At 33.0% G+C, this 21,833-nt stretch overlaps 1 protein-coding gene across 2 annotated transcripts in view; it reads left to right on the forward strand.

Moving 5' to 3' along the window:
- PHIP (pleckstrin homology domain interacting protein) overlaps positions 1-21,833 on the forward strand; it is a 151,128-nt gene that overhangs the window by 16,381 nt on the left and 112,914 nt on the right. For both annotated transcript variants that reach the window (XM_021670307.2, XM_021670306.2), the window contains exons 5-7: positions 2,358-2,508; positions 2,601-2,699; positions 20,440-20,600. In XM_021670307.2, the coding sequence (XP_021525982.1) occupies positions 2,358-2,508; positions 2,601-2,699; positions 20,440-20,600 (411 nt within the window). The remainder of the gene's footprint in view (positions 1-2,357; positions 2,509-2,600; positions 2,700-20,439; positions 20,601-21,833) is intronic.

Genomic DNA, 21,833 nt, shown 5'->3' on the forward strand with positions numbered 1-21,833 from the left:
GCAGTCAGACAAGATTGCCAGCAGAGGGATCAACTTGTACGAAGTCTCCAAAGCCAGAGAAAGCACAAGGAGTTTAAGAACTGAAAGTATCGCTTCTAACTTTAAAATGAAAGTTGAAAAAACAAACAAACAAACAAACAAACAAAACTCAGCTCTTTGCCACTGTTGAATTTTCAACGTCTTCCAAACTAGTTAACATTGCTAGAGGACATGATCCAACTGAGCTGATACGGCCCTTTCCAAATTTGTGCTGTTAAATCCAGTTGTGCCTTCATTGATATTGGGAAAAAAAAAAAAATGAAAGTTGATTTTGAAAAATTCAAATATTCTAAATCACCAAAGAAAGCGCTTGAGTCCAAGTGGATTCATAATATTTTATTGAGAGAGTTACAGTAAGGATTTTCAGTTTCACTACCTGTAAATATATTTTGCCAGAGGATACTAAAACAGGATCATCACACATCTGAAGTTAATAGTCAATGAACTTCCATCTTTTTTAAAGTAAAATTTTTGAAAGGAATTTTGATCGATTAAGTCAAATTAAAATAATCATTTGCATGCTTAGAACTGGAAGTGACCTTACAAGTATTCTAGACTTTTTCTTCTGAGTTTTATTTTTAAGTAAATTATTTTGGAGAAGATTAAAGAAAATTATAAATACAATTTTAAAAACTCATTTTGGTAAGTTTTCTTCTAAATGCTTTTTAATTGAACTAATCATACTAGTGTTTCCTAAAGTATATTCTGAGCAAATATGGTATATATTATTAGGGAAAAAAGGGTTTCTGTAGCAAAACGAGTTTGGGAAATTATCTCAGGATTTCTCAGAGACTTCAATGTCAGTGTGCTTTTTGACTATAAAACAGGGAGGTAGTATGTATGATTTATATTATGTATACTCTATTAGAACCCTTTTTTCCAGAAATACTCATTTTACTGACCTATCACCTACTGTATGCCAAACTCTGCTATTTTAAATGATCTTACTAAAGTGTGACAGTATGGTTCCCTGTTATCTTTGTGAAAGAAGGAATGTATTTTGATAAAGAGTAAGGTAGATTTCTCCTATTGGCTTCAGCTTAGAGGGATGAGTATTAGCTATCTTTAAAAACATATCATCTGTGGACTTCTGCAGTTAGAGTATGGCAGATATTGCAAGATGAAATGAAGTAATTTAAATCCATACCTCCCCTCAAATCAGTCTTATCAAAAGGAGTTCATGTTAAAGTTGCCGTTACTGGGTAAACAGGAGAAATTTTCAAATTTCTTAGTCTCAGGACCCCTTTCCCCTTACATAAATAAATGTATTGAAGTTCCTTTATTTGTGTGGATTATAATCTATTGGCATTTACCATATTAGAAACTTAGCATTTACTGTATTAGAGACCTATTAAGTAATACTAATAAATTAATTTCATGTTAATATAAGTAACATTTTAGTAATAATTTCCAAACAAAAAAAAGATTATGAGGAGAAACTGCATTACATTTCTGTGAATCTTTAATATCTGGCTTAATAGAAGAGACATTTTCCTATCTGCTTCTGCATTCAGTCTGTTATGACATCATATGTTACATGTCCTGTGGAAACCTCTCCACCATGCATTCATGAGAAAAAGTAGAAAACAAATAATATAGTAGTATTCATAAGTTTTATATGATGGACCTCTAGGGGTTTCCAAAACGTATTTTGAGAATAGTTGAACTAGAGTAGTTAGGTGCTACTCTGGAAATTTTTTTATAACTTGATAGCTAATTGTAAAGTAATACAATAGTATTTTTTCCAATTTAATTTTATTTAGATTGTGAATATTGTTAATTTACTGAACAACTAATAATGTGAGCATTATAGATTGTGCACATTGCACCTTATATAGGCCAATTAGCTCACTGGTATTTTATTTTTACAAAAGTTCCTTACTGAAGTATATAATATTAGGTTGAGTTGGTGGGATCAATATATAATTCAGATTAGTTATAAAGGTAGGAGACAAAAATAATTACTTTTTAAAATGGTTTCAAATGCTAGATAAGCAGTATTTTGAAGTTGTTCCACAAGTGCTCAAACTTTTTATGGTTGAAACGTATTTAAAGTAGCAGTTGGAATTCTGCCTTTCTCTGTAAGGTTTTGGTTAAGTTATGAAATTCAGCATAGATGTTAACTGTTCTTAAATTTTTTAATAAGAACATAAACTTTCAGTTGTCTTTAATTCTTAATTATTCTGGAGATTTACTTTACCATTAAAGATGCAAAACAAAGTATTTTATAGTTAGATGAATTTTTTTATTGTTGCCGAAAGATTTTGAAAATTAAAATGATAAACTGAAACATACTATGTTTGTCTTTTGCATAATAGGTGAAGTATTACAGACACTTAGCACCTGATCACTTGCTGCAAATATGTCATCGACTAGGACCTCTTCTTGAACAAGAAATTCCTCAAAGTGTTCCTGGAGTACAAACTTTATTAGGAGCTGGAAGACAGTCCTTACTACGCACAAATAAAAGTATGAAAATTTTATCTTAGGATTTAGACATTCTTTATCTCACTTTTTGTTTTTTGATTCTTTGTATGCATAAAAATACATGTGTTTAATAGGCTGCAAGCATGTTGTGTGGAAAGGATCTGCTCTGGCTGCATTGCACTGTGGAAGACCACCTGAGTCACCAATTAACTATGGTAGCCCACCCAGCATTGGTGAGTTATTTGAGTTCACTACTAGTTAATAGCCTCTTGGTAAAGAGCTTTTGAAAATAAAAAGGTTTTTTAGTTACTGTGGTATTAGAGAACTTCATATTATGTACATCTGCATTCAAAAAGGAAAAAAATAGATATTTTTCCTAGTAGTTTTAATAGTGAAAAAGTCATGTATAATTATGGATTGTGCACATTGCACCTTATGTAGGCTAATTCGCTCATTGGTATTGTATTTTTACAAAAGTTCCTTACTAAAGTATACATTATTAGGTCGAGTTAGTGGGATCAATATATAATTGAGATTAGTTTTAAAGATAGGAGACAAAAATAGTTATCTTTTTAAAAGCACATTCGTTTTTTCTTTGCCTTTAAAGTTTCAAAGAAGGAGTACGGATGCAAATAGGTTTTGAGATGCCTTCTAGATCCATCCCTTTGACGTCTCTTACTACCAGGTCCTTGCCTTACCTGGATTAATACAGACAGCATCATCCAAACTAATCTTCTTGCCTATGGTGTCTTCTCTCTCTCTCCCTTTCCAGTATAGTGTGTAACACTGTAATAGTAACCTTATTCGATTCTACTTTTGTTGTGTCACTCTTCTGCTCGAGATGGTATAAAGAGGTTAAGATATTTTAATAGTGTTGTACTTTGTCTACCACTAAGTGTACTCCTAATTTTCAGAGATCTTCATAGTTTAATCGTAGCTTCTTTTCTACTCCCATGTTCCTGTCTAGCCAGGAATGTTATTCTTCTTTCTTCCACCTGCTCAAATCTTACTTAATTCTTTCTTTTCTGGTTACTTATTTATACAGATACTAAGTTTTGTATGACTTCTATTTGGTAACTTGACCAAGTTTTTGTATGACTTCTGTTTTTATAGATACATATCTTTTTCTATCATTTTACTTTCACCTTTTAATTTTTTTTTATTTTTTTGTCTTTTAAAAATATAAAAGTGGGTTTTAAGAATAGAATATGACAATCTTTGTGTTTTATCTGGAACATTTAGTCATTTACATATAATCATTGGTGTACTTGGGTTTAAACCTGCTATCTAACTTGCTACTTTGAAGACAATTCCTTTTTCTGTAATTGCTTTTAAGATTTTATTTTGTCTGTCTTTTTGGTTTTCTGCAGTTTGAGTATGGTATGTCTTGATGTTAATCTTTTTAAAACTTGTCTTGTTTAGATTCTGAAATGTCTTTTACTGACATTGAAAAATTCTCAGTCATTGTCTTTTAAAATAACCTCTGTGTTCCGTTCTCTTTCTTCTGCCATGGGAAAGTGTATTAAACACTTTATCTACTTTGTTATCCTTTCTTCTGTGTTTTACATGTTTTTGACTCTCTGTGATGTATTCTGGATCATTTCCTCCAACTTGCTTTTCAGAGATAACCTGTATAATATCTATGTGGTGGGTAATCATGTATGATATTTTAAAAACATATGATTGTCCTGTTTAAATTATTTCAATATACAATCTTACTATAGTGAACAGCCATTAAAACAACAAAAGAATTTGAGAGACTAGGGTATATTTGTACTTAGAAAATTATACTAAGGTGATATGATAGGTTTCCTAAAAGAAGGGAAAGATAAAATATTATAGGATTTTTCCCATTTAGGAAAAGTTTATCTTGTCTTTGGAAAAACTGTATGTTTTTCATATAATACAGAGAACATACTACACTTGTTCTTTGAGTACCTTGTCAGGCAGACCTGCGGTAGGCAATGAAAGTGTAAGAATGATTGATGGTAAATAACTTAACATTTGCCCTGTGAGTAATTCCTAGTACTGTATGTCTCTACCTTATATCTGGTACTGGGCTAGGGTCTAGAGTTGCTGGGTAAACAAGAACAATGTTCTAAGCATTTTCCATTTATTTTCTTTTTAAAACCTTAAATATTGTATAGGTAGAACCTATTATGCTTATTTTACAGAGGAGACTGAGGCATGGAAAGATTTTGGTAACTTGACGAAGTTCACACATACAGTGAGAAGTGAAGCCGGGATTCAGCCCAGACTGTTTGAATCCATTATGCTATGCTTTATTCCCAGCAAACTAAATTTATTAATAATAACATTTGCTTACTAAAGAAAGTTGGTGTTAAGTCATTTTTTGGAAAAGAATACCAAATATTTATAAAATCAAATATTTTAAGCCATGTCATTGATGGTCAGATTAAATACTGCTGACAGGGAGAGAGGAACATAAATATACTAGTCTTCCCTTATTCACAGGAGGTACATTCTGAGATCTATAGTGGATGCTGGAAACGACAGATGGTACAGAACGCTGTATATACGTATGTCAAAAATACCTTGGGTTTTGTATCCAAGCATAGATATTTAATTGATTGATTTAGATAACAGAATTAATTACTAAATGGGTCATTGATGTGCCTTTCTGAAAGACTGATTTACTTTTTGGGTTCACTATAAATTTTTTTTTATCTCCCTTCCATTCTGATTTTCAGGAAAATCTTTGTTCTTTATATTAAGAAACACCTGTAATGGATTGCCCATTTTGCCTAGTTTTAAAAATTGTATTTACATACAGTTGTTGAAAGCACTATGGAGAAGCTGGATTGATCAAAATGACTCTACTTGCATAGTCATAGTTTAGTTTCATGTTTTACTAGAGTTCACCATGGTATACAGTGTGTTTTGTTACTGCTCTAAAGTTATGAATAGGATGATGATGGGAAGAATTAATTCTTCAGTCTTCTTGCCAGAATAGTTGCCCGAATAGTGGTACAATGTATTGTTTCAAGCTGTTAAAGTATGGTTCAGAAGATTTTAAAAAAATATATGAATGTTTCTAGTACTCACTTATTTCTTCTTTTGTTGAGTGTTTGCCATTTTCTGTCTGGCTACCTTTAAAAGTTTTATTTGCTCTTTCCTTGGTCAGTGTGGTACTACCAAGTATCAATGGAGGTAAGAAAAAACTCTTGACATTTTAGCTTTTCTTAAGATACATATATCAATTTAAATGTTTAATATAGATCCCAATTAGTGAAGTTTTAACACATTTGGGGTAGTAGTTGTTTTTCGTTAAATAAACTTTTAATTTTGGTGTAAGAAATTATTTACTTAGAAGTTACACAGATGGTTTAAAGAGTTCCTATGTACCTCTCATGCACTTTTCCCAAATGTTACAATTTTGCATTACCTGGTCTATTTTTCAGAACTACTAAACCAACATTGGTGCATTACTGTCAAGTAAATAGTAGACCTTAATCATATCTTACTAAGATTTCCCACTAATTACATTTTCTTATTCCAGGATCCAGTCCAAGATAGCATACTGGACATAGGGTTTGTTAATTTTTTATTGAACTTCTTACTGTAGTTCAGAGGATAATTTTAGGTTAAGCTGGTGGCAAAATTGGATTTTCTTAGATATTTCAAACCATATGTAAACTATTGGACCTCTTGAATATCTCACATTTATCTCAAACTTAAAAGTACCTAAAATGTAACTTTTGACCCTCTCTGAACCTTGTTATTCCAAGCCAGAAGGCTGAAAGTCATTTTATTTTAGATTTACTGTTCATTTCTTAGGTCTATATAATAAATAATAACTGTTTATTCTACTTTCTTGAATCTCTTCTCCATTATCATTGCCACCGCCATGTTTCAGGCCTTGGTACTTCTTGCCTGGAGTCGTACATCATTCATTCACTCACCAAGTAGATACTGTATGTCTCTACCTTATATCTGGTACTGGGCTAGGGTCTAGAGTTGCTGGGTAAGCAAGAACAAGGCCTCCGCTTTCCCAGAACTTAAGTGCTACTTGAGCCCCTGCCCCTAGTCTATTCCTATATCCTAGGAGTCATGTCTAACCAGGGTTTCTTAACCTTAGCACTGTTGACATTTTGGGCCAGATAATTCTTGGTTGTAGGCAGATTTCCTATGCATTGTTGGATGTTTATTAGCATTCCTGGCCTCTACTTGGTAATTGCTAGTAGCCCCCCACTACCCCCTTGTCACAATTTAAAAAGTCTCCAGACACTGCCATATACCTCCAGGGCAAAATTACCACTGCTCTAAACTTTATGAAATGCACATGTTATCATGTCATGCCTCCTCTTTTCCCCCATTGAGAGTGACTGAACTGCAGTCTCAATTATTTTAATTGGCACACAAGACTGACCTTTTCCCACCTTTCCTGCTATGTCCTCACCTGCACTTTGTGCTCTAGCTAGAATCAGCTATGTTGATTTTCATCCTTTTGTCTCCGCACATGTTTTATTTCTCCCTGGAATGCCCTTCTGTTATCTGTAAATTCTACAAATATCTGTCTGTTTATCCTTTAAAACTTATATGTCACTGGACAGAATTAAGTGGGTCTACTTATCTCTGCTATTGCTTTTATCACATGGTTATGACTATTTATTTACCTTTGTTTCCTCTCCTATACTGTTAGGTCCTGGAGGGCAGACATTAGGTTTTACTGCTCTTTAGAGGCCCAATTCTTCAGCACTAGTAAATATTAAATGAAAAGTAGATAGTTCTTACAATTGATATACTGGGATGGGACAAGTAAAGTGCAAAAGTAAGTAAGGGGTTAAAAAAATGGAATAGTTGGTAGGAAGAAGAAGAGAAACTTGATCCAAGAATACCTTTGTGGTAAGAAAAGATAAAAATCACCAAACCAAAAACTGATTTTTAAGAAATTAAGGTTTTTGAGTAGACTGGGTTATCCGTTCATATAAAATGAATACCTATACAATTTGAGAATCCACTTGAGCTTGTCTCAGTGTTTTCTTATCCTGTTTTATTTTATTATGTGCTTATAGATCCCAACTACTTTGAACCTCTTAGTCTTTGATGTAAGCTGTGAAAAATGAACTAGAACTAAGTCTCAGCAGGAGACCCAAAGTGGTCTGCTGCTTTCCAGTGCTCTAGAACCTCTTTTAATGCTGTTTTCAAAAGCAAAGACAAAACATCTCACTGATGTGTTATTACTGGCTTGTAACTCTTTTACTGTGGAAGAGAGGTGTGAATGTGTACTTGGCATAGCAACATTTATTTCCAAAGGAATTAACAAATCTTTGGTATTGTCCTTTATCTTACCTTCATACCCACATTATGCCTGTTTTCAGATCTAGTTTATTCTATATTTGCTTATACTTCAGTAATAAAAGCGCATGGGTAAGGGGAAAAGGAAAGAAGAGACCTAAATACATTAAAGGAGTTTTTAAGGTTAAATTTGGAAGTTGGTTGAATGATATTTATCTTTTGAAAAAGATTGTAATACATTAAATTAAAGCGATTTTTGCTGATTGCTTTGTTTGCATTTTTCTTACGTTTGACATGTTAGCAAAGTAAACATTTTATCTCTAGGTCTTTCATGTGTCATCTTTTTGTGTGTGTTTTGCCTCGGTATTTCCATAACTTTATTTTACTTGTCTGTGGAGGGTTGCTCTTAAGCTCTGCTGTCTTGGGTGAGGATAAGGAGTTTTGAAGATTCTTAAAAATGTTTGAGTGAGTGTAAGGAAGCAACTTTGCCTTGAAAAATAGCTTTACTACCCAGACATCCAATTAATAAAGAAGCCTTTGCATTTTTTTTTAAAAAAAGTCTTAAATCTTATCTACATTTATAATTTTGTATTCTCTGAGAAAATTAGTTGAGTAAAGACACCCAACAGTCAACTTACAGCTAGATGCAAATCTTTGTAGAGAAGTCTCTTCTTTCTCACTTTGTGTATTTTGCCATATTTCCAATATTGTGTTTAAATTATTATGTAGCTGGTAATTTGTTAAATTCAATCAATCAGTTTTTTTCTTAGACTCTTAGGGTTATATTTTTCCTTATATATTTCTTACATAATTATTAGAACGATTGGTTTATATTATAATTGTATGAGATTACATAATTTTAATACATAAGTTAACAGTTTACATATAAATCAGTAAATTATAGGATATAATATGTGGCTTTATTCCTGTTCACTTATCTTTTTCTAATATGCTGTATTGTCTCCATTTTCCTACTCAATCCATACGTTCTTCCTAGTTAGATATCTGCGCACCACTTATTTAAATATATTTATTTTAACTTGTTTATCAGTAACCATTTTACTTTTAGAGCTTATTTTCTTCTGTTTTCTAGTCATAATTTTAGTCTGTTAAAGGTTTTATGCTTCGTGTTTTTGTTTAATGATTGTTGACTCAGTTATGGTTTTTTTTTTTGTCTTGGTCTTTGTTTTTTGGTCTTTTCCCTGAATGATCTTCATATTTCTATTTGACACAGTTTTGTTGTTTTATTAACTATTTTCTCCCTCCACCCCCCCCCCCGCCTTTCTATTTCCTCCTTTTTTTGCTTCTTAAAAACAGGTTAGCTGTGAGAAACTTTCAAGGTGTATTAGCTTTTTTAAAATATATATAAGGAAAATAATGTTCATTATGCCAAAGTGTCAAATGTATAAAATAGATATTTATTTTTATTTTTTTCTTTTGCTTAAATTTCTTTTCAAATTAATGGTTGACAAAAAAAAGGGGGTGAAATTTTGAAGAAATGAAACTCCCTTAGGTGAGTTTAAATTGTTGCTTTTGTTGCTAGCTGTGTTTTAATTTCTTTTGTAACTAATAGGAAAACATTTGTTTTTTAGGTTATAGATGTGATGAGGGATATCCCCTCCACTTTGTATAATATGTCTGGCAAGCAATTCCATTAGTAATTAGGAATCACTAACCATTTTCCCTTTTAGTTTGCATCACATATTTTTCCAGAGTGATTATTGGGTTTGATGGTGAATATTTTTATCTGTATAGGTAAAGCAAATTATGGTATTATTTTCTCATAAGGTCATGACTTTTTATTTTGAATTTCTTCAGGGATCCTTTGAAATTACATATTTGAATGTTTTCCTAGACATCTTTTGAACCTGAGAAGTCTATGGTCAGATCAGCCTGAGTAGATATTTTTATAAACAAAGGAATAATTAGTTTAATTCCATAAGGAGGGTGCAGGGGAAAAATTGGTCTTCAACAAAAGTCTTTTAAAAAGTGAAAGAAAACCATGTTCATCAGATTAACATTTATGACACCTGAAGATTTGTTTGTTTAGGGACAGTCCATATCGATGTTAGTATAAAATACCTTTGAGTTTGCAAAATATTTTGTCTTGTTTTCCATAGCAGCTCTTTAAGATTGCACTGCATTTTCAATTTAATTTAATTTGTTTTGATACAGAGTCTCGCTTTGTTGCCCAGGCTGAAGTTGCACAGTCTCAGCTCACTGCAACCTCCCCTTCCCAGGTTCAAGCCATTCTCCTGCCTCAGCCTCTCAAGTAGCTGGGACTACAGGCATGTGCCACCATGCCTGGCTAATTTTTGTACTTTTAGTAGAGATGGAGTTTCATCATGTGGGCCAGGCTGGTCTCGAACTCCTGACCTCATGATGGCCCGCCTCCACCTCCCAAAGTGATGGGATTACAGCTGTGAGCCCCCACCCTTGGCCAATCCTACTTTATTAATGAGGAAACTGATGCTTATAACCGATGACATAATTATATCTCTGTTTTTGTGTGTGTATGTGTGCATGTACTCAGATGTTATGCATTTAACTTTATGTCACATTTATATAGCACCTTTTTGCCTTCTCTGTGAAATTCTTCATCTGTTACTGTGCCAGCTTCATCCATTTATTGATTTGGGAATAGCAGTTGTTTGAATTTTGCCTGAGTATTTCAACTCTAGAAACAATGAAACTTGTTCTTTCAAGCTTTTATATATTGCCAGATAGATACTTAAGAGATCAGGTATTTAATTTCTTGAGAAAGTGTTGATAGTTTTCGTGTGAAGCTGATAAAATTTTTTCTAAACTGAAATTTTGTTTTCAGAGCCCTTTGATTTCTTTTGCAAAATTAGCTTTTGCTTTTAGTTATATCCTTTCCAATTCATTCTCATTGTGGTCAAGAGAAAACTGCAATAAATTATCCCAAAGTAAATCTTACTATGTATCTTACTCCACTCTTCTCCCCCAAAGCTTGAACCTATTATTACTGGAATTTAGTCCAAAATACCTAAGATAGCTTAGAAAGGACTCTATATAGTCTGCCACCCTACCTTCTCAGTTTCTTCTCTTGACACTTGCCCTTCTGTGCTCTGTGTGCAAGTCAATCCTGACTTCTTTATGTTGCTTGAATGCTATGCTTTTTCCAGCCTCAGGCTATTGCACATGCTGTTTCCTCAACCTGGAATATGCTCCCTTCCCATCTGCATTCTGTGGCTGTTCATTTTTTAGATCTTAGTTTAAATGTCAGTTTTTCAGAGAAGTTTTCCCAGACTCCCAGATATCCATCTTCCCCAATGTGTTTATAACCCTTTGCTATATATTTAAAGATTTCCCTATAACCTTCTATTTGATAACACTTAACTTGTTGTAAGTCCTTGTTTCATGTCTTTCTTCCCTGCTAGACTGCAATCTCCATGAGGGTAAGTACTATGTCTTTTCTTTTTCCCTCTTATATCCTCTAGCCCATATTTGGCTCATATAGGTGCTCTATAAATGTTTGTTGACTTAGAATTGCGTGATTAAAATGTTTGACATTAAAAAAACCCACCTAACTTTAAATTTTTTTATTTAAAAGATAAATAGTTATTAAAATAACTATAAACACTTAAAAATATTTAAAACTGAAAATAAGTCATTGTGTGTTTTCTACTTGAAGTAGCATCAGACTCGTTTCCAGGAAATAAAATAGGAGGAAGATTGAATACTAGTCCCAATAATTATATCTGTCCTTTTTTTAATGTACTTGGTTCATGAAATTTTTTGCTTAACTTTTGGAATCTTTTTATTTTCTGTATTTTATTTTAGTTTAGATTTGGGTTCTCCTTTTTAGATGTTATTATTCTTGATGGTGTCTGCTAAATTTAAAAAATATAATATGTTTCAAACAGGAGGTGTAGCTAAACACCAAAATTGAATATGTAAAGATCTGGAAAGTAGCTGCTGTGCATACTAATTATTTTAGTTGTAGTAAAACAAAGACAGAAGCTCTCATGTGTGCTGTGTTGCTCTGGTGACTATTTCCCCTCAATCTTTTAGTCCCAATTACCTGCCCTCCTGTTTTTGTAGACAAAAAGCTGATTACAGGATTATCTTTTTGTGTTACAACCCAGTTCTTCATACTTTGACTGAAGTTGGGACTATGGTTCATTATAGTTACTATTATGGCGATTTATTTGTCCTGTTTCTATGTTGGTTGGTTGCTGCTTGATGGTACAATATGATGTAGAGACCAGATGGTACTATAGAAATAAACCAACCTGTGTTGAATTATTTCCCAGACCATCTCTGGCCCTCGAATTATGAGTATTTTGTTGTCATTTCTTCCTTATACCTGTATTAGTAACAGGTCTTTACATTGTGGTTCTGTAGTGAATTAAACATTCCCCCTCCTACGATTTGCTCCTCAATAGAATTGAACCTAAACTATCTTTGACATGTTTCTCTTTTAGTTTTAAAATTCAGTGAGAAAGATTACACAAACTAAACTTATAAACAAAATTGATGGCCTGGTTTGTAGTATTATCTTACAGCTTTCAAATGAAAACTGATGAGAATTCTTTCTTTGTAGCATATCATTTTTCAGTCCATTTTCAAATACACAATTGTCATTCTCTGTAGCATAATAAACATTCATATACTGTAATATGCTTAGGCATTAGTGTTTCTTTTTTTATGATTAAATAAATTTAAATTCCTTGCATCTTTATCTCTGGGTTTGTTTTTGTTAGTCTTTGAATTTAAGCTAATCTGTTTAGACATTTTAGATTTTTCATACTGCTTTTTTGAATTCCTTGAGGTAGATTGAGTTATGCTTTATTTAATTAAAAAAATTAAAATGAACATATGCTCAATGGAGAAAGTTTAGAAAACAGAACAGCTCAAAAATTAATCAGTCTCACTCCTTATCTGCTATGCATACTTTGGCGGGTTTCCTTTCAGTCTTTCTTTTCTAATATTAATCTACATAGGCAGCATTTAATATTTAAGAGTATGGTCTTTGGCAACGGACTGTGTGAGTTTAAACCTGAGCCTCACCTCTAGTAAAATTACATTTTATCCTTTGGCTTCTTTATTGGTGAGGAATATCTGCTTATTGGGGATAATGAAAGTACCCACTTCAGAGTACTGATGAGGATTAAATAAGAATATATGTAAAGTACTTTGAATAGTGCCTGGCATGTAGTAAAATATTAGCTGTTACTCTCTAAACTTGCTACACATCATAAGAGTGTTCTGTGGCCTTTTTTCTCTCCTCATTGTGTATTGTATTGTGACACTTATACCCACATTATTAATTGCAGCAGATGAGACTTTTTCTATCATCAGATTCTTGAAGTTCTAGTAAAACCTCCAAACCGTGGTTGCTTTCCTCTTCCTTTATAGCCATTTTCTCTAAGAGTTTGATGCCTGGCTTTAGCATAACTTCTGTTAGAAAATTATAATTAACAGTTTTTTGTGACCCTCATTCATATTTCCTTTTCATTAAAGCACTTTTGTGAATCTCTAAAATGAATAACATTTCAAGTAATTTTATGCCTTATTAAATACTTTATGCCACAGAATACATTTACCTGATAGAAATTCTGAAATCACCAACACCATATATAGACAACTATTTGGACTTGTAATGAACTAATGAACTTGGAAGGTCATTTTTATAGATATTGTGCTCTGATGTCTAGTAATGAATATAGGATTATTTTCTTGAAAAATCTATTGTTCAAAATTGGAGATGGCATGTACGAGGGGTAAATCAGTTTGGAATTTGCTTTCATGTACTCTTAAGTTTTTAATCAACATTTTTATAGTTCACTCAAGTTTAGTGTCATAGAGTTCCAAACTCTTGTTTTACAGTGTTAGTTATTAGTCATATATGTAGAAAGCCAAAGCCTTTATTATGGATTGTGGAGATTAAAATTTAGCCTAGGTACTATTTAGAATTTACTCCCTTTTATTTTTAATTTAAGAATCATTTCTGTGATTATTAATTAGAAATTATAATTACTTTTGCATTTTATTTACAGAAAACCTGGAAGCTTTCCTTCCAAGTGTTATCTTTAATTAGAATCACAGAATAAAACTAGTCAAAGCTGGTCACAGTGGCTCACGACTGTAATCCCAGCAGTTTAGGAAGTCAAGGCCGGCAGATAACTTGAGGCTGGAGTTTCAATACCAGCCTGACCAATGTGGTGAAACCCCATCTCTACTAAAATTACAAAAAAAATTAGGCGTGGTGGTGCACACCTGTAATCCCAGCTACTCAGGAGACTGAGGCATGAGAATCACCTGAACCCAGGAGGCGGACGTTGCCTGATATTGTGCCACTGTACTCCAGCCTGGGTGACAGAGTGAGACTCTGTCTCAAAAATAAATAAATAAATAAAAATAAAAAAGGAGTAAAACTAGTCAAAAGAGGGTAAAAAATGAATTAAGTAAAATTAATGAAAACAAACTTCTCGTAAAATACTGATGTTATTTTTTGTCTGAGTACCCTCTGTTCTGCATCAGAAAAGGCCCAAATTTTACTGAGATACCTTCTGAGTTACATATTCTTGTGCTTCATCACTTAGTTCTTCTCTTGTCACACAAATTGGTTCTGCAGATTTTAGAATCTATAGCTACATGCTTTTCTTTGCATTTCCTTAGGCTGCCAGCTGGGCTCCGCTTTCATGAGTTGGCAGAAGTTGTAAGCGCTGTTTTTATGGTCCTCTAGTTTTGATTCTTAAGAGTGAACAGCTTATTGGAGTAGGTATCATATAGCATGTTATATTGCTATTAACAGTTAGAAAACAATAATAACAAAAAACATTAACCTCTGCATTTTGATAATTCATAGCCATTTTCATTTTTTTCCAAGTCATCTTTTTAAACCATGGTTAATTTTGATCTTGGACAATTTATTGCAGCTTTATCATGTGTGGTTGTTCATTTTACGAAGATATTTGCAAAAGGAGAAAAAAGCCTAAACATTTTGTAGGGAGTTTATGGTATTTCTGCTATAGTATATATTTGCAGGGATTTTTTTTTTTTAATCATGTATTTTTCTAGTGCCCTCAAAAATGTAGTTACCAAGCTTATTGCAGAAGCTCTTTTGTGGCAGCTACCTTTTTGTTTTTCTTCATGATCTTGGTTCAAATGATATAGTGAGAGAAAAATGAGGTAACTTTATTATGTTTATCTTTTTTGAAGATCATCTGCATTGAAAACTTGAGCCAAACAACAGGAAGAAAGCACCATGTTCTAAGTAGAAAGATGTCAGTTTGGGAGTAAAGCTAAATTTACATTTCCAACAAAAAATTTTTAACTTTCTCTTTATTTTCAGAAGTGACATATGATCGAGATACAACATTTTTAAGTGGACTCACGAGAGGAATATCCAAATAAATATTAAAACATCATTGATTGTAAGAGTGAAATTTTGGTGTGGGCATATAAATAGACTGTGAGTCATGCCACTGGCTCAGCACAGAAGAAAAAATGTTTGTGAGTGTGCGTGTGTGTGTGTGTATACCATATGTATGATAATGTAATCAGAATTTAATGGAAAAGAATTATTTAGTAAATGGAAAGTCTGGAACAAATGATTAATTACTTGAGGGAGAAAAAATAATCTTTAGAGGCTTTATACTGAGTATCATAATGGTAGATGGATTAAAGAGTTAAATGAGAAATCTGAACTACAAAAAAGAAAAAGAAAATGTAAGTAGATGTTTATTGTACTGTTGGCTGAGTAGGAGGACTTCATATTAAAGCAGTAGAAAATATTAATAGAATTGACTATGTAAAATTTGTGAAATTGTGAGATGTCAAACAATAGCATAATATGAAAGCCAGGTATATTGTGGTAAATGGAAATGTTTCTTTAATAATGTAACTGGAGAAGTTGAAGTTTAGAAATTGTAACTTGCTTAAAGTCTCCATAGTATCAAATTTGGACACAGGTCTGTCAGACTTAAAACCTCTTATTTCATTAAGGAATGCAACATAGCTGTTAAAATGCTGTCTATGAGGTAAACCTTTGCAAAAGTTTAAAAGTGATTGCTATAGACAATAAAATTACGGGTTTTTTCTTCTTTCATTTATGTTCTTTTCTAAATTGTGTATGCATTAGTATTATGATTGGGTAAGTAAATCAATTCTTGAAAAATAACTAGGTGTGAGCTAAGAAGTGACTTGTGGAGGAATTCGATGTATTATCCTAGCACCTAAAGAAGTAATGGAATATGCACATAGTTAAATCTAATGTTTAAGAAGTTGTGGGCCTTTTGTTTATCTCTAGTAATTAGTTCGGTAGACTTGAACACATATACTTTATTTCAAAGACTGTTCTGAATGATTTGCTGCAAATGACACTTTATTTGGCTCCTTTTTTACTTCAGACTTTATTCAAATGGATAACCATGATTTCTGGACTTTTTATTTCATTTATGGTCTATATTCAGAAAATTAAGTGAGTACATTCCCCCTTATCCCCCAAGTAAATTCATTTAGCAGGACAGTTAAAAAGAAGCACTATTTAGAGGTATTTTGAATCTTTTAATCTGTGAGATAAAGAAATCTTCCATTTTTAAAAATTCTTAAACCTAGTTTGTTATTGTTGTTGTTGTCTGAGACAGAGTCTTGCTCTGTTGCCCATGCTGGAATGCAGTGGTATGATCTCAGCTCACTGCAACCTCCACCTCCCAGGTTCAAGCTATTCTCCTACGTCAGCCTCCCAGAGTAGCTGGGATTACAGGAGCCCACCACCATGCTGGCTAATTTTTCTATTTTTAGTAGAGTTGGGGTTTCACAGTGTTGTCCAGGCTGGTCTTGAACGCTTGACGTTAAGTTATTTGCCCAGCTTAGTCTCCCAAAGTGCTGGGATTACATATGTGAACCACTGCACCCCATCAAACCAAATTATTTTTATTATGTAATGTATTTGTTAATTCACCAACCTGTATCAGTCATCTGCTAATTGCCAGCCTTGATTGTCAGCTCTTAGGCTAATCAAAGAACAAAATAAAATCCTGCCCATGTGAAGTTTGTTGTGTTGTAGTGGGAAGAGATAGGAAATAAGCAATGAATGTAATAAATAATTAAGTATGTCTGGTAATAAGTGATAGATGAAGAACAAATATAAAGCTGAATAAAAGGGGATCACTAATTACGGGTGATGGCAGGGGCTGGGTTGCAATTTTCAGTGGGCTGATTAGGTTAGGCTTCATTCAGAAGGCGACAGACATCTAAGAAAAGACTTCAAAGGGATAAGGGAATTAGCCATATGTGGAGAAAGACTTCATGAGAGGGAACAGCCAGTGCAAAGACCCTAAGTTTGGATCATGCCTGGTGTGTTGGAAGAATAGATTGGAGTGGCTGGAGCTGGTCAAGGAGAGAAGTAGCAGGTAGGGTCAGAGATAATGGGAGGTAAGTTTATGCAGGGACATCTTAGGCTGATGTATCAGAAGTTGGTGTCTGTTCTGAACGAAATGAAGAGCATTGCAATTTTGAATGGAGGAGTAATGTTGTAGTGCAACCAATTGGGATGCTTTTGAAATCTTCCTAGAAGGCATTTGGACTGATGCTGGAGGATAAAAAATAATTTGCCTAGTGAAAAAATAAGAGATTTGCTTTGGTAAGCTTTATCTAAGAATATTTTCTGTTACTATACTTATGAAAATAAATGCACTTTTAAACGAAAATCACATGCTTCTTGATTTAAGGTTAAATTATAATGCCATATAAAGAATTTATTCCTTTGTGTGCCGTTATCTGTTTAACCATGCTTATTTAAAAAATTGATGTTCTAGTTAATAAAATTTAAGTAATTCTGGTAATCCAAGAGACATTTCCTTTTTACTCAAAAATTCAATATTAATTTCTTTAGAAAGTGAATAATTGCCATTTGCCATTCTGCCATGAAACTGTAAATTAAATTGAGCCATCTTGTCTATATTAAGATTCATTTATATACTTTTTTAATTTAAAAGGCTCTATACTCAGGTTTGAGAAATAATAAGAGAATTTTTGTCCTTAAGGTAGGTACTTAAGATCTGGTAGGAGAGATAGACATTTTGCAAATGATATTATAAAAGAGAATGTGAGTTCATCGAATGTGAGTCCTAGCTCATCCTTCTCTCTATCTTTATATAAATTATCTACCTATTTGATATGGTCAAGCCTTCCTCAAATTCAACTTCTGCATTTGTACAAATACTGAACTATACTTATATTTTCATCTTTAAATCCTATAGTTAGAAAGTTTGAACCACCACCTTATTACCTGGAAGTCTATCTTTTAGTGTTGTTACACAAGTTTGTAAATTGTTTGAGAGCTAGGACTCTTTATAAGTACCTTCTCCTGTAGAATATAGCCATAGTATAGATAGCCAATAGTTAATTGGTAGTTAAGCATTACAAAGGGTAGCTTGGAATATAGTTTTAATTATAAATATGTTTCACCTAATATGATTCTGGAAAATTTTGCTTCAAAATTCGTCTGTAAAGTATCTTTGAAAAGGTTATTCTTTTTTTTTGCAATTGACTTCCAAAATGAAATAAATTTAATCCTATTTTAGGTCTAAGATTCAGTAAGACCTGTGTTTAAGAAGCAGTAACATTTTCTCGGAAGTAGTTTTTACTTATGGAATACTTCATCATCTCTGATTTGTAGACAGTCTTTATAACAAATTTATCTTAAAAATTCTGACCTCTATACTAATGCTTAATCATCATTGGGAAATGAGTCTTGATATATTATTTCCAACAATCATATTTTCACACCTGAACAATGTTAAATCGTTTCCTAAAATTTGACATTTTGGAAATTGTGGTTAGAGAGAATTAAAGTACATCTTGGTAATAGGGTCAATGTTTATGTAACATGTCGTAACTTATTTTCTTAAAACAGATGAGTCTGAGATGTGAGTGATCCTTGGCGTTTGGATAAGATGATTTTAGTTTTCATTTGGCAGGACAATTGATGTCTGTGGTTTTTGTGTCATTCTTGCATTAAATATGTTTAGAGCCAAAGCATTGTAGGATGTCTTTTACCAGGCCATTCCTGGGCATGAAGAAAATGTTTCAGGGGCTAAGCTGTAATGGAAACTGATTGAGTCTCTGTTAAATTGTTATACAACCAACTTAAGCCTAAAAATGCTGATTCACAACTGTCAAACTTTGTCTTAGACATTCCCAAGTGTTGGGATAGATTGTTGCATAGAACGGATAACAGCAAGAAAAATACTGCATCAGAATATAAAATTATTGCTGTAATAAAATAACATATAAGCGTAGTGTAATTCTTTGAAATGTTATTGCTTAGGAACATATAAAGGCTACATATCTCCTCACCAGGCCCAAAGATTTTTTTTGGAGGGGGGGGTTGCAGAGTGGCTGTCACATACAGTGTGAGCCAAACATTTATTGAATGTGAATAATAAAGCAACACTGAGATTCTTTATAATACACCGAAGATATTTGTGTTTTATCAACTTTAGGGCATAAATACTGGACTCTGTCCCTGGGTTAAGTAGTATTTTGTATATATATTTAATTTTCTTCAGAGCTTAATTCAAGTGAGAAACTCTAGTGCTACTTACCTATTGTAGATGGCAGTCACTGTTAGGGAAACAAAAAGCCTGTATTAGAAGATCATCTATAGGTTAATAAAGTACTTGCAGATCAGTCAACATATATTTATTGAGCACCTTCTTTGTCCATAAGTTATCAATATAGAAAATAAGTACAGTAGTAATTTAGATGGAAGAGGACATTTTGGGCTGAGTCAATGTATCAAGCTTTTGGACAGAAGATAAACTTCAGTCAAATCTTGAATGATGGTTAGAATGAGTAAGTTGAAAGGGAGAGCTAATGGATTCCAGAGAAGGAATCATTATACAGGTGTTTTGCAAAATTACCAGTTTAATTATTATTTTTTAGTAATGCAAATGACGTATTCCTTTGTCTTCTCTTGTTACAAAGATATTTTTAACTATTATTCTGCATGTCAGATTTAGAGTATTCAAGTGTTACTCGTTGATGAAAAGCACACCAGGTTCCGGTTTTAAGTGCCTTTTTTTTTTTTTTTCAGACGGAGTTTCGCTTTTGTTACCCAGGCTGGAGTGCAGTGGCTCACCGCAACCTCCGCCTCCTGGGTTCAAGCGATTCTCCTGCCTCAGCATCCTGAGTAGCTGGGACTACAGGTGTGCGCTACCATGCCCAGCTAATTTTTACATTTTTAGTAGAGACGGGGTTTCACCATGTTGACCAGGATGGTCTCGATTTCTTGACCTCGTGATCCACCCGCCTGGGCCTCCCAAAGTGCTGGGATTATAGGCGTGAGCCACTGCTCTCGGTCAAGTGCCTTTTTAAGAAAAACTATTTCATAGAGTTTTTAAGGAAATGACATATAAAATGCTTTAGGATTTTAAAGAGCACTAGCAAGAGAGTACAGAAATCTATGAGTTTTAATCCTAGCTTCATGTCTTACTTTGTGATTTTGGACAGATCATTTAATTAAATTTGCCTACTTACAAAGTGAGAATGGTAGTGCCTGACTTATTTCAGGTGAAACAACGTTTTTATTTAGTACTTTTGCCTAGAAGCCATATGTATCAGAAAGCATCTTTATTTTTGCCAACACATGATAAATTGGAATATGTGAATTCTCAAAACGCAGTAATTTAAGAAAATTAATTTCTGGATTACATTTATTTTCCCTCTTTTTCTTGGTAGCGGATACTTTGTTTTCAAGGAAGCTGAATGGGAAATACAGACTTGAGCGACTTGTTCCAACTGCCGTGTATCAGCACATGAAAATGCATAAACGAATTCTTGGACACTTGTCATCTGTATACTGTGTAACTTTTGATCGAACTGGCAGACGGATATTTACTGTAAGTAATTTTTAAACTATTATTTATATTCATATGTGGAATTGAGTAATACTGCTTATAGGTTAACTTGAAATAAAACCTTGATTTTTTCTTTTAATAGGAAACTGGAAATTCAGGTGGTTTCACTTACTATAACAGAAGAGTTTAGTTAAATTTGGATTTTATCCAAATTCAGGAAGTTTCTAAACAACATGTTGCAGCACATTCACAATTATAATATGGTTGAACATCATGAATAAGTATAGTTCTCAACATACATCAAATACACAGTTTGACATTTTGCAAAATGTCATACAGCAATTTTAACTTTAAACCAAGGACACTTCCCAAGTATGTTGAGACATTATTAAATGTGCCTTTTTTTATAATTGTACGAGATTATTAAATATATTATCTATAGAAAACCACTTATCTATGAGAAATTTCCCTTGAAATAATGATTTGAAAAAAGACAAAAATTCTGAGCATATTTATACTCTTATTACTTGTTATTCTTAACACCTTGTTCTTCAGAATATCTGATGTTGTGTTTAAAGAGCCTCTTTGGGTTTATTTATTTGTTACTGTTTCTTGTAACCTGTTGAATGGAGAAAAGAAAAGCTTTTGAACTTTAAGTGAGAAAATTCTTTTTGGAAATATTTTATTTTCAAGTACCTTAACAGCTACATTTATTAAGTGTAATACAACACTATTATGATGATATTTATTATTAAACACTACCCTGTGGGCTGAAGGTGTGCATTCATTCACAAGGTTTTTAGTTTGTTTTGAAATAAGAAAATGGGAAGTGGAAGTTAAATGGAAATTTTCCTATCTGTCTTTGAAGAGAGCAGCTGTGAATTTTACGTAGTTATGACAATTATAGATTCCTCTTTTTAGTAATTTTGCTTGTAAACTGAGACCTATTTATACCTACTACTTCTCCTCTACCCATACACCCAGTAATCTATAAAACAGCTAAATAGCAGGATGTGCGAATGCATTTTTATACTTTTCTCTTCCCTTGGCTCTAATCCACCTCAGGCATTTGCAGATATTTCTAAAATCAGTATATTCCCCCTTTACCTTCTATTGTATCAAGTATTATTTTCAGAGTGGAAAATAGGCATCTCTGTATTTGCTGCAGTGATTTATATACCTACAGTAGTAATTTGCTCTTAAGTAGTAATTGAAAATTATTGTAGCCATTCAAGTTTAATATGGTTATATTCAAAATCACTTCTCAAAACCTAA

Source organism: Aotus nancymaae, unplaced genomic scaffold (genome assembly GCF_030222135.1).
Source record: "Aotus nancymaae isolate 86718 unplaced genomic scaffold, 86718_ANA_hifiasm-v0.15.2.pri h1tg000040l, whole genome shotgun sequence".
Classification (NCBI taxonomy): Eukaryota; Metazoa; Chordata; class Mammalia; order Primates; family Aotidae; genus Aotus; species Aotus nancymaae.